The sequence below is a fragment of the Dasypus novemcinctus genome, chromosome 20, assembly GCF_030445035.2.
Source record: "Dasypus novemcinctus isolate mDasNov1 chromosome 20, mDasNov1.1.hap2, whole genome shotgun sequence".
Lineage (NCBI taxonomy): Eukaryota > Metazoa > Chordata > Mammalia > Cingulata > Dasypodidae > Dasypus > Dasypus novemcinctus.
In genome coordinates, this window is record NC_080692.1 from 24,410,501 (window position 1) to 24,423,355 (window position 12,855).

General features: G+C 52.8%; 1 protein-coding gene across 1 annotated transcript; it reads left to right on the forward strand.

Moving 5' to 3' along the window:
* Positions 1–840: 840 nt before the first annotated feature.
* Positions 841–7,017, forward strand: LTBR (lymphotoxin beta receptor). Its single transcript, XM_004448566.5, has 10 exons — positions 841–1,113; positions 1,258–1,354; positions 1,627–1,752; positions 1,832–1,984; positions 2,373–2,466; positions 2,623–2,720; positions 4,621–4,728; positions 4,990–5,015; positions 5,607–5,832; positions 6,119–7,017. The coding sequence occupies exons 1-10, from the start codon at positions 1,018–1,020 to the stop codon at positions 6,358–6,360; spliced, it is 1,266 nt and encodes a 421-aa protein (XP_004448623.2). The 5' UTR covers positions 841–1,017; the 3' UTR covers positions 6,361–7,017.
* The last annotated feature ends 5,838 nt before the right edge of the window (positions 7,018–12,855 follow it).

A 12,855-nucleotide genomic window follows, 5' to 3' on the forward strand; every position in this document is an offset into this window, starting at 1 on the left:
GGCGTCAAGCTCATTGGCGAGGAAGCTGGGCCTGAGGACTGTGGCTGCCCGGTGCCAGTCCAGCTGACCCCTTCTCCTGGGAAACTCCCCCGACGCATCCTCCCCAGGGTCTCCTGGACCGGATGTCCCCATGGACAGCGGAGCAGGGACCGGCTGCCCCTTCTTGTAGGTGACCTGGGCCCTCTCCTGTGTGCCTGGGGCTGGGTCAGGCAGGGTGCAGGGCTGGGGAATAAGGCGTGGCCTGGCTGGCTTGTTATTCCTTTGTCCCTTGTCTTTACCCGACCCTGCCAACTGACTTCTGGTTCCCAGATGAGGGATCTGTCTGTGGGCCTCCTCTGCTCAGTCCTCTCTGTTTGCCAGGCCCCGGTCCATCTGTTTGTGGTTTACTTTGTTTTGGTTCTAATTTAATTTTTAAATTTTTACATTTTTATTGTGGTAGCAATATATAGCATTTCTCCTTTTCACCACTTGCAAGCACACAATGCCATGGTGTGAATTGCTTCACAGCGCTGTGCGTCCATCCGTTCGTTTTCAGGTCTGGCACTTTGCACCCCGCTGTCCACCGCTCCGTCGGGAACGCCATCTGTCGCCCAGGCCCGGTGCCCTGTCCGCGCCGGCGCCGGGACTGTCCGGCCGCTCTGCCCCGCGGCGCCGCCCGCCGCTCTGCCCCCAGCTCCCGCCCGAGGCCCCAGTTCCGGCGGCGCTGCCCTCACGTGCTTTCCCGGCCGCCCCTCCCGCCCGCGTCGAGGCGGCCAAGCCTGTTCCTCTTCCCGATTGCGACAGACCAGCCTCGGCTCCCAGCACTCCCTGTCCCCGCCCCGCGGCCGGCTGCCCACTCCCACTTCCTGAGCCCTGCGGCTGGAGCCCTGGAGGCCAGGCCCGGCCGCTCCCGGCCCCCCGGGGGCACGTCGGCCCCGAGCCCCGTCCCGGCCCCTGGGTTCGGGAAGCCGCCAGCCCCGCGGCCCGGGCCGCCCCGGCCCCCCGCGCGCCTCCCGGGCCTCCGCCCCACGGGCCGCCATGCGCCTGCCTCGGGCCGCCGCTTCCCGCGGCCTGGCCTGCGGGCCCCTGGTGCTGGGCCTCTGCGGGCTTCTGGCCGCGACCCCGCGTCCCCTGGTGAGGGGGCGCGCAGGTGGGGCGGGGGCGCCAGAGGCTTGGGGACGGGGCGCCGGGTCTGGGCGGGCCGCCTCGGGTCCCTCTGCCTTCCCCGACTGGCCCCCGGGAAGCCAAGTGCCCCCCTCACCTCCGCGTCCCTTGAAGGAGCCCCCCTACCGCGCCGAGAACCAGACCTGCGGGGACCAGGAGAAGGAGTACTACGAGCCCAAGCATGGGGTCTGCTGCTCCCGCTGCCCGCCAGGTGAGAGGTGAGGGCGGGAGGAGCCGGGAGGGGCAGGGGCTTGGGGGCTCCCCCGCCTTGTGGGAAGGTGGACAGGTCTCCCAGGAGAAGGAGCTGGAGGAGAGGAGAGAAACCCTGGCACCCCTCCTGGGTAGGCTTGGAGAGCTGCCGGGGCCTCCTCTTCTCTCCCCCCACGAGGGGTAGCTGGAGGGCCATTCGGAGGAGGCCCCGAGAGGCCAGGGTCACACACTGGTGACGGTCCCCTGACACTCCTGCCGCCCCTCGCACCCAAGGTGCGTACGTGGCAGCCGAGTGCAGCCGCAGCCAGGACACCTTTTGCTCCGAGTGTGCCAAAAATTCCTACAATGAGCACTGGAACCACCTCCCCATCTGCCAGCTCTGCCGGCCCTGCGACGACGGTGAGCGAGGTGGGCCCCCCGCGGGAGGGTCTCCGGGCACGCAGCTCCCCCGCTGAGCTCTGGCCTGTCTCCCCACCAGTGATGGGCTTCGAGGAGACCGCCCCGTGCACGACGACAAGGAAAACCCAGTGCCACTGCCAGCCGGGGATGTTCTGTGCCCTCTGGGACCAGGAGTGTGTGCACTGCGAGCCGTTCTCAAGCTGCCCACCTGGCACCGAAGCGGATCCTGAAGGTCAGAGTTCACTGGAGGCAGATGGCCGAAAGGAGGCTGGGTGTCAGGGGTCTGGGAGAGGGGGAGCAGGGAGCCTGGTGCTGTGCCTGTAGGACTCCCCGGGGGTTCTCCCTGGCATAAAATGCCTCTCCTCGTCCCCTGCGGAAGGCTCCCAGGAGGGGTCTGCAGAAAAATGGCACCAGGATAGTGGAAAAAGGGCAGGAGCGGGGCTTGGGAAGGGCTCGCTCAGCCCTGGGGATGCTGGGGCAGCATGTGGGCAGCGGGGCTGGCACCAGAAAGGTGAGAGCGACAGAAGGGGTGGGTGGGAGGGCAGGAGGAGCCACCCAGCGGGCTTGAGGGATGCTCCCTTGGCTCACTCGCCCCGCTGGCCCTGCCTTTCTCTCGCCAGGTAGAGTTCGGGAGGCGGACAGCTTCTGTGTACCCTGCAAGGAAGGGTACTTCCGGAACATCTCCTCCAGTGCCCACTGCCAGCCCCACACGAGGTGAGCAGCCCGGCCCCCAGAGAAGCCTCCTTGTCCCTCGCCCTCTGGGGAGCCCCTCCCGCGGGCAGGCTCGCCTCGCCCCTCCCGGCCCAAGAGGCCCACCTGGCCAGGCACTGATGCGCAGGAGGAGGTCACGGGCCTGTCCTTCCTCCACAGGTGTGAGGACCAAGGCCTGGTGGAGGCGACTCCAGGCACCGCCCAGTCGGACACCAGCTGCAAAAGTCCACCCGAGCCCCTGCCACCCGAGATGCCAGGTGAGGGGCACAAGGGGCCACCTGGGGAGATACCTCTGCTTCTTGGTGGCAATGCCCCCCCATCTTAAAAAGTAGGGGGAAAGATGAATCCTTCCCTCCCAGAATTGGGATAAGAAGTTCCTTAAAGGGAAATTGTGAATGTCTAGGCTGGTTTACTTAACGCACATACACACATTTGGAAAGTGTGTGCACTTTATATATATAGGTACAATCTATATATTGTACGTACGGCTGGTAAATTATATATGATGTTATGCCAAGGGACGCTCCCACTCTGAGTTACAATTATAGCTGATGTTATTGTCATCATTTTGGATGTGATGCCATCTCCTAATCCTTTTACTAGACTAAATACCTTTTTATTAAGTTATACACTTTCCTTGTTATGGCGATAATTCCGCATTTGGTTATTTCTATGGACTAACTGGTTTTCTAGCCAAGTAGAGGATCAGAGGCTATTTCTAATGACTATAATTGGGGAAGCGTTTACCTTATGAACTTTCTAAAACTACCAAATGTTTATCATTGTAGCTTCCGTTTATCAGGAGTGCCTGCGCCAGGCACCGTAGGAAACGCTTTACATTCACTGACTCATTCAGTCCTCCTTATGATCCCGTGAAGTCGGTTCTGTTATTAATCTCACTGATGACATAAGGAAGCCGAGGGTCAGTGACTTGCCATGGGGCACTCAGCTGGTGCTCAGTGGTCCTGAAACCTGACTCGGGTCTTTTTCTGACTCCAAAGCCTGGGCTCTGATGCCTGCTCATGGTAGGAAATCAGAAAACCCAGAGAAGCAAAACTAAAACTCTCCCCCCTGTAAACATGTCCACTCTTAACATTTTACTGTCTCTCCTCCCAGACGTTTCTCTATGCATGTCTCTACATGTAATTCTGTTTCTAGAAATGGAATCATTTTCATGTCTTCTGATCTTATTTTTCATTCACCAGTATGTCCTAAGTATTTTTCCATGTCCTCTTCTTTTTGCTCTACTAGATACCAAAGAGCGTATGGAAGCTAACCCCTCATTTTATATATGAAAACAAAACAACAAAGAGAAGGGACTTAAAGTGTACACAGAGGGCCAGGAACCCAGGGGTCCAGACCCCTCTGCAGGCTCCCCCCTGCCCCACACTCTGGACTTCCTCAGGCCATGGATCTAGATGGCTCAGGAAGGGCAAAGATGCCAGCCGTCGGAAGCCCCAGTCCCCAGGGGCTGCTGATGGCATTGTTGACGCCCGCTACGGAAGGCAGCGCGGACGCCCGCAGAAGGGCCAACATATCCGCTGTTGCGTATCAGGGCCCGAGCACCCGAACCCCCAGCTCCCCTGCCCTCCCCTCCCGGAGCCTGCCCTGAGTAAGGGGGGCGGACCTTGCAACCCCTCCTCTCCCAGGCAGCCATGGGAGAGTTCAGAGGCGAGACTCTCCCACTTTCCACCCTGTAAACACCCCCGTGAGTGGAGAGGGGCAATCCCAGCTCCTTCTACAGTGACCCCTCGGAAGAGGCTCGAGTCTGATGGCCTGCGGCTCTCCCCTCTGGACCGCAAGCCCCTCCCTCCCTGTGCTGCCTCTCACCGCCACTGCCAACCCTTCAAAGCCAATGGCCCCAGCTCCCTCCTCTTGCCCACAAGACTGCCCCAGTCCCTGGTCTCCAGGCAGGGGGGCACGTGCATCGCCCCGACCTCTCCTTGAGAAGGCCCTCTCCAAGCTTAGGCCCCCTTCCCTGGCGTTCCAGGGAAGCGCCCCTAATTCTGCCTTAGGAACTTCAGGGGTCAAGGAGGAATCAAGCTGCTCCCCTTTCCTCTGTCTGGGTTGCCCAGAGAATGGGAAAGCTCCTCCTTCACTGCCTTGCCCTCTGCCCTCCCCCGGGTCATCATGCCCCTTCCATCGCTGTCCCTGCAGGAACGATGCTGGTGCTGGCCATCCTGCTGCCGCTGCTCTCCCTCCTGCTCCTCACCACCGTCCTCGCCTGCGCCTGGAAGAGCCACCCCTCTCTCTGCAGAAAGCTGGGTAGGCAGGGGCCGATGCTGGTTGGGTGCAAGGAGGGAATGCCCACCTTCTCCAGCGCCGACCCTTCTGCCCCCACCTCCCCAAGTTCTCCCGTGGCCTGTCCCCAACATAGACATCCTCTTCTTCATCCAGCCCCTCCTCTGGGGCTGGAGAGAAGGGCAGTGATGGCCTGTCCCCCTGGGGCTCCCCGGGGGGTAGCAATACAGTGCTGGGCAGCCAAGGCCGGTGAAGGCCTCTGACCCATTGCATCTTCCATTGCAGGATTCCTGCTCAAGAGGCGTCCAGAGGTAACGGGGGAGGCTGAGAAGGCGGCTTGGAGGGGCAGACGGTGTGAGGGGCAGGGTGGGGGCAGGCAGGAAAGGTGTCCCGGCTTCATTCGTTCAACATTCATGCATTCGTTTGATCACTCACTTAGCTAACAATGTATTGAGCACCCCAAGTACCAGGCACTGTTCTCGGCACTGGGGGTACAGCAGTGAGCAAAACAAAGCACTTACCCTCCTGGAGTTGACATTCTGGTGGAGCAAAAATATATATCAAGTGGTAATCATTGCCAAATAAAGTAGGGTTGCAGGTGGTTAAGTGACAGCGGCAGGGGGTGGGGAAGTTATTTTAGAGTGCCTAGGGAAGGCCTCTCTGATAAGCTGATATTTGAGCAGAGATCTGAAGAAGCAAGGGAGCCAGCCATAGGGCTGTCTGGGGGACAGTGCTCCAGGAATAGGGAACGGTCATGTGCAAAGGCCCTGAGGCATGATGGGGGCAGGGGAGAGAGATGAACTGCCCAAGCATTGGGAGTGGGGCAAGGTAGGAATTAAAGAAAGATGAGTTCTGGGGCCATGTCATTGCTTGGATTGGCTGACATTGCCTTCTGCCTGCAGGGACAGGATCTGAATACTGCTGCAAACTGGGAGGCTCCCAGGGCCAACCCACCTTTCCCTGACCTGGTAGAGCCACTTCTGCCCAGACCTGGGGACTCGGCCCCAGCCTCCGCCAGCATCTCAACAGGCCCGGCTTTGGAGGAAGAAGTTTTCCAACAGCAGAGCCCTGTGGGCCAGGCCAGGGAGCTGGAGGCCGAGCCCGGGGAGCAGGGCCAGGTGGCCCACGGTGAGCCTGGACGGGCCGGCTGAGAAAGGGGGTGTGGGGAAGGCTGGGTGGGGAGGAATGGGTAGGGGGAGATGGAATATGGACAAGGCAGAAAGGAAAAGATTAAAACATGCAAGACACAGACCCCGATGGCCAGCCAGTCGTGCCACTAGAAAACTTAGAAGCAGAGAAACCTGGAGTGCAAGAAACTCATTGCAAATGGGGGGGTGGGTGAGAGGGGAGAAGGCTGAAGAAGGGCCTGCCCTTGACGGTGTCCCCTCGGGCCTCTCTGTCCCTGTCCCCCCAGGTACCAGCGGCATTCACATCGCCGGCGGCTCTGTGACGGTCACTGGCAACATCTACATCTACAACGGGCCCGTGCTAGGGGGAGCACGGGGCCCTGGAGACCCCCCTGCTCCCCCGGAGCCTCCATACCCCATTCCCGAAGAGGGCGCGCCCGGCCCTCCCGGCCTCTCGACACCTCACCAGGAAGATGGCAAAGCTTGGCACCTGGCTGAGACAGAGACACAGGGGTGTCACGCCGTCTAACGGAGCCGAGCAGACAGCTGGTCACCCATGCTTGGTGACATCTAGGAAAAGCAAGGAGAAAGGGGCCACCGGGCACCTTCTCCCCTGGGGCTGCCCTAGGCACGCAGGACTCACGCGGGCCCGGGGAGGGGCCCCCAAGAGGCGGAGTCCTAAGGGGCCGGGCCTCAGACCCTCGCCGAGAGCCGCGCCAGGCACTGGCTGGACACAGTCCCCTCCGCAGGACTCTCACCGCGGCCTGAGCGGACCCAAGACCTCCTTGCAGCCTCACCTGCCCTCTGGGCTGCGCCACTCAGCTTCAGGCACTGACTGGGCACATGGTGCCAGCTGCTGCCCACCCTGGCACTCTGCGCCCTGCGCTTGGCCCGGAAGCAGCCACACGGCCGGGACATCACCGGGGCCGCAGGGGATTCGTGGTGCTCGTCCCCAAGCTTTGGAGACCCTGCAAGGGCCCGCACTTCACGTGGACGGAGGTGGAGCTCATTCGGACATGCGGGCGTATGGAGGACCCCCAACCCCACGCCACCCATGTCCGGGAGGAGAGGAAGGGGAGTCGGTGACGAACTGGGGGCTTGGGGACGAGGTTTGTAGGGGGAGGAAAATGTCAAGTGTATTTAAAATTGTAACCACATGCAAATAAAGAGGAGATTGCGACCCAGATCTTTTATTTTCTTAAGATTTATGTATACAGAAACTCTGTTCCAGTGGGGCATTGTCAAAGACAAAAGTCAAAACATTAAAACAACCCAACAAAGGTGTTTCTGTGAGTACTGGGGTGTATGGTTACGGTAATGATAATATCAGCTCGGGAGAGCTGACCGTGTGCCAGGCAAGGTTCTAAATGCTTGACAGCAGTTAACTTATTTAATCTTCACAACAACCCGGGGAGGCAGATACTGTTTTATTCCATTTTACAGATGAGGAAATTGAGGCACAGAAAGTAAGTAATTTGCCCCCATTCAGCTGCAAATGACTGAGATGGGATTTGCACCCAGTTAGGCTGGCTCCAGAGGTCTCTTGAGTTAAAAAAAAAAACAACTTCATATACCACGCCTTACAGAATTTCTGTGAATGGGTAGAATGGGTTGGCTTTCTCGAATATTCAGGTCCTTTGTGTGGGACACAGGCATTGAGCATTGGGTCAGTCCCCAACCCTCCAGCCATCGTGTTAATGGAACACATTTCTGCAGGGTTCGTTGAAGGGAAAGATAACACAATTTAGACATACAATGCTAGAGGTCAAAGTTCCCATTCTCTTGGTGAAGCTTAAAACCTGGACCTGCCTCCTTCAGCTCTGAAAGAGCTGGTGATTTTCACGTTTTTTGTTTTCCTTTTGTTTTCTTTATTCCCCCACCCCCACCCCCACCCAGAACTGGCAACCTCTTCAGGCCCTCCCATCTGCAAATGTCTGGGCCGCCAATTTATCTACCACGCTGCCCAATAGACACCGTCTTAGCTTGAAGGATTGTTCGGGGAGCCGTTGCCAGCTGACTGCTTCCATAAAAGGCCACTGTCGTGGGTCTAATTTCAAGAACTCTGTTGCTGGGGCCGGTCAGGGTGATATGGCTACAAAACACAAACTCCAGGAGGTGTCTGATCTAAGCGAGTGGATGGGTCATTTAAGGCTGGCCCTGAAAGTATTAGATCCCACTTCCTTCTGAGAGTAAACAATGGTGAGCTGTATCTTTAGAGAGAGTTAAATCCCCCTGCTCCTGTGGAATGCTAGAGCCAAACATGAATCCTTAATCATTGTTCCAACGTGTTTAGATTTTTAAAAAAAATTGTGTATATTTTTCAACATAGTAAGAGGAGGAAAAATTCTTTAAAGAAATGGCGCTAAGGTGCAGCCCCAGATGACACCATTTCAGGGTAGGATTCCAGCTGCGCATGCTTCGTTGCCCAGGGCCGAATTAACACCGGCTCTAAGGCACATTAATGAGCACACGAAATGGCAGGGAGCTCCTGTCCGATAAAAAATAAAAGACGACTGCCAACAGCACCTAGATTGTTGTCTTTAAAAGAAGGAGCAGGATACCATAGTGGTGGATAAGGGGATAATTTAGTCGGAATCCCCCTAGACCCTCATATGTTAGGTTTGAGACCTCCGTCCTGCCCCACTGGGAGGAGAAAGCCAACCTTGGGTCCAAGCCACGTCGGTGGGTCAGGGAGACCGTGGGGGAGGCTAAGGCCGCAGCGGGGTGAGAGCCCCTGGCGGTGTGGGAGAAGAGGGGAGCGCAGTCCTGGGGTGATCGCCGATTTCCCTTTTCCAAAGTTGAGGTGGTACATGGGACAGCTGGGGGACCCCTTCTGCTGCTGACCGACAGACTTCCCGCCATCCCTAGGACCTAAGGCAGCGATCCCATGACATCAGGAGGGGAGGTGACACCGTCCACCCCAGGAGTCATTGCCAGGAACAGATCTAGGATTTCCACAGGTTCAGTTCCTGGCACCTCCTGAAAAAACAAAAACAACAAGCAGCGAGCAAAATAAACGATAAGGGAAGAGAATGTGACTCAAACGTTTGATCTCCCACCTACCACATGGGAGGTCCAGGTTCACTTCCTAGTGCCTCCTAAAGAAGACGAGCAGTACGGCAAGCTGATGCGACAAGATGATGCAAGAAGAGACACACGGAGGAAAAACAAAATGAGAGGCACAGCAAAGCAGGGAGCAGAAGTGGCCCAAGTAATTAGATACATGTCTCCCATATGGGAGGTCCCAGGTTTGGTTCCTGGTGCCTCCTAGAAAAAAGAAGACGAACACACAACAAACACACACTGCAATGCAAAACGACAAGGGGATGGGGAGAAATAGATGAATAAAATAAATCTTAAAAAACAACAACAGCAAAATGATAAACCAACTCAGAGAAGCCAGCAGTCAACCACTGAGCTACATGGGTTCAACCCCTGGCCCCTGGTACATTAAAAAATAGATATATATTTATTTATATAAATATAAATATATCCATCAGCCATGTGGTGCCTAAGCCCTCTCTCAATTTAGAAGTGGAGTGGACATCGCCATCCCAGGGTCCTCAGGATGGAGGAATAAAATATGGATTAGAGTGGACTTACTGGTATTCTACTATAGAATTATTGTGACTCTAGTAATGGAAGAAATTGTATCATTGATGTGGAGACAGTGGCCACTGGAGTTGCTGGGGGCAGGGAGAGGGAGAAAGAGGAGTGATTTTGGGGCATTTTCTCCAAGACTTGGAGTTGTCCTCAGTGATACTGCAGGGACAGAAGCAGGACATTAAACATCCTGCCATAACCCACTGAACGGACTGGGGGAGAGTGTAAACTACAGCGTAAACTATAATCCATGCTGTGCAGCAGTGCTCCAAAGTGTGTTCATCAAATGCAATGAATGTGCCACACTAATGAAAGATGTCGTCCATATGGGAGGAATAGAGAGTGTGGGGAGTGGGGGATATGGAAACCTCTTATATTTTTTAATGTAACATTTTGTGTGCTCTATGTAACCTTAAAAAAAAAATTGGAAAAAAAAAAAAACCAACTCAGGGAAGCTGGCACTCAACCCCTGAGCCACATGGGTTCAATCCCTGGCCCCCGGTACGTAAAAAATATATATATTTATATAAAAATATACTTATATTTACATAGAATTTTTTTTTAATGTTAATGTTATGAATTACTTAGTTAACACAGGATAATAACTACAATAACAATAAATCTGCTTTGGTCAGTGATTACAGTCCCCTCCTTAGTTTTGTTTACTCCTCGATCTTGAGGGATTTGGGACAATGTCCACTCTGACTACTTCAGGGACAGAGGAAAGAAATTGTTTTGCTTGCAATTGAAGACACTCCTAGCTTTTGGGGTGGGGCTAGTCAATCGTCATTGTTTTGTTAGTTGTCCAGGGCAAGCCCGAAGAACTGGGAAGTAGGAGTTGGCTGTGCATCTGCTAGGTTTTAGGACTTGACTGGCCTAGGAACAGTCCGAGGGCCTTAAGTCTCTGAGAAAGATACTTTGAAAATATGTTGAAAATTACAGGTTCAAATAAAGGAAGTAGAAGAATCATGATTAGGGGATTTATAAATGAGTACAACTATGTTATATTGGAAAAATAGCTTTTCATATATTTCCAGATAGAGTCCATCAGGGGGGTCTTAGTAACTTTTCTATCTGTATATATGGCGCCTTTTAAAGATTTTTAATTCATTCCTAATCCTTACTATTTCAAACAGTTCTATAATAAACTATATTTGGAACATGTGGGAATATTGCATAGAAAAATTTGCTGGAAATAAAATTGCTGAATCAAAGGATACATGCATTTATGTTTTGATAAATATTGCCAAATTGCTCTCCATAGAGATTGAACAGCAGCAGTTTTGGGTTTGTTTTTGTTTTTATTTTGAGGTACCGGAGCCAGGGTTGAACCCAAGATCTCGTATGTGAGAAGCTGGTGCTCAACCACTGAAACACATCGGCTCCCTTGAGTTAGTTTTTTTTGTTTGTTTGCTTGTTGGTTTTTGTTTTTCTTTTCATTTTTAGAAGGCACCCAGGGATCAAACCTAGGCTCTCCCATGTGAGAAGCAGGCGCTCAACTGCTTGAGCTACATCCGCTCCCTGCAGCCTTTTTTAAGCATGTCTGCTTCTGTGTATAAACACCAACTTTGGTGTATTATCAAACATTTCATATCTGCCAATCTGAAAGATGAAAAATGTTATCTCAGTGTAATTTGTACTTTCATTTCTTATTGTTAGTGAAGTTATGTCTACTGCCTGTTCAAATCTCTTCCTATTTTTCTACTGAACAGTTTCTAAATGTTATTTCTTATCCCCAAACCATTTTTTAAAATTTATTTGTCTTGATAGACTTTATTTTTTAGACCAGTTGTACATTACAGAAAAATTATGCAGAAAATAGAGTTCCTGTATACTACCACCTCGAATCATTTATTGAGCAATAATTTCTTTTTCTTCACTAATTCAAAACACTACCATTACCATAAACCAAAACTGTATATGAATTTGAATTTATTTCTGGACTTTATATTCTCTTTCACTGATCTGTATTTTTAACTTGCCAGAACCACATTTCTTTGGTCATTTAGGCTTTTGTGGCAGTTTGAGATTATTCATGAACTCCAAAAAAGAGAAGGATTGTGTTTGTTAACTGGTCTGTTCCTCTGGGTGAGATCCCCTTTGACTGTATTAGATTCCGCTGACATGTCGTGATTAAATTACCTATTAAGATTAGGGCTTTGATTCCACTGCATCAGTAAAGCATGACTCAGAGTTGAATCCCTGTGTCCTCGGTGGGCTGTTATAAATGGGCGCTCACTCAAGAAGACACAGAAGAAGATATGCAGGAAGAGAGGGCGCGCTCCATAGATACAGCAGAGGAGAGAACTTTGATCCTGTGGCCCCAGGAAGAAAGATGAGCCATTCACCTGATAGTTTGCAGCTGAGCCCAGAAAGAAACAAGCTCTATGTCAGCCTGTAGCTGAGAGAGGAAGGCTGAGCCCTTGCAGAGATCACCTGCCAGAATGCTTCAACACGTGGCAACTGACTAGGGTAGGAAATTACCTCTTATGGTACCTTGAGTTGGACTCTTCAGGGCCTTGTAATTGTAAGGTTTTACCCCAAATAAAATACCCTTTATAAAAGCCAACATATTTCTGGTACTTTGCATAAGCACCCCTTTGGCTGACTAATGCAGCTTTATAATATTTTTGAGGGCCAGTACCTCCTTTTATGCCTCTTAAAATTTTTCTAGCTACATTTTCTTGTTTCTTTTTGCACATGAACTTTATTTTTTTTTTTAAGATTTTATTTATTTCTGTGCTGCCCTCCCTCCTGCCCCGCCCCTTTCCCCCTGTTGTCTGCTCTCTATGTTCATTCATTGTATGTTCTTCTGTGTCTGCCTGTATTCTCATTAGGCAGCTCACGGAACCTATCCAAGGACCTTCTGGAGTGGGAGAGAGGCGATTACTCTCTTGTGCCACCTCAACTCCCTGCTCTGCTGTGTCTTCTTATTTTCTCTCATCTGTGTCTCTTGTTGCATCATCTTGCTGCACCAGCTCTCCATGTCAGCTGGCACTCCTGCGCAGGGTGGCTTTCCCATGCGGGGTAACTTTGCCACACAAGGCGGCACTCCTGCACGGAGCAACATTCCCGTGTGGGGCCGGCACTCCGTGTGGGCCAGCTCGCTGTGTGGGCCAGCTTGCCCTCTCCAGGAGGCTCTGGGCATCGAACCCTGGACCTCCTATATGGTAGATAGGAGCCCAACTGGCTTAGCCACATTCATTTCCCTGCACTTGAACTTCAGAATCAGCTTGTCTGGTCTCCAAAAAAATTCCTATTAATATTTGTATTGAGATTGCTTTAAATTTATAGACAAGTTAGGGAGAATTGACATCTTCTTGGTCTTTCACGAATGTAGCACACCTTTCTTTTATTTTCTCTTTTTTAAATTAGAGAGCAATTGTAGGTTTACAGAACATCATGCACGAAGCACAGAGTT

What these genes read in the sequence shown, in the direction of transcription:
- LTBR (XM_004448566.5), top strand. Translation starts at nt 1,018, where the DNA reads ATGCGCCTGCCTCGGGCCGCCGCTTCCCGCGGCCTGGCCTGCGGGCCC. An exon ending in CTGCTCCCGCTGCCCGCCAG is followed by an intron (nt 1,355 to 1,626) that starts GTGAGAGGTGAG and finishes CTCGCACCCAAG; the next exon opens with GTGCGTACGTGGCAGCCGAG. An exon ending in CACCGAAGCGGATCCTGAAG is followed by an intron (nt 1,985 to 2,372) that starts GTCAGAGTTCAC and finishes TTCTCTCGCCAG; the next exon opens with GTAGAGTTCGGGAGGCGGAC.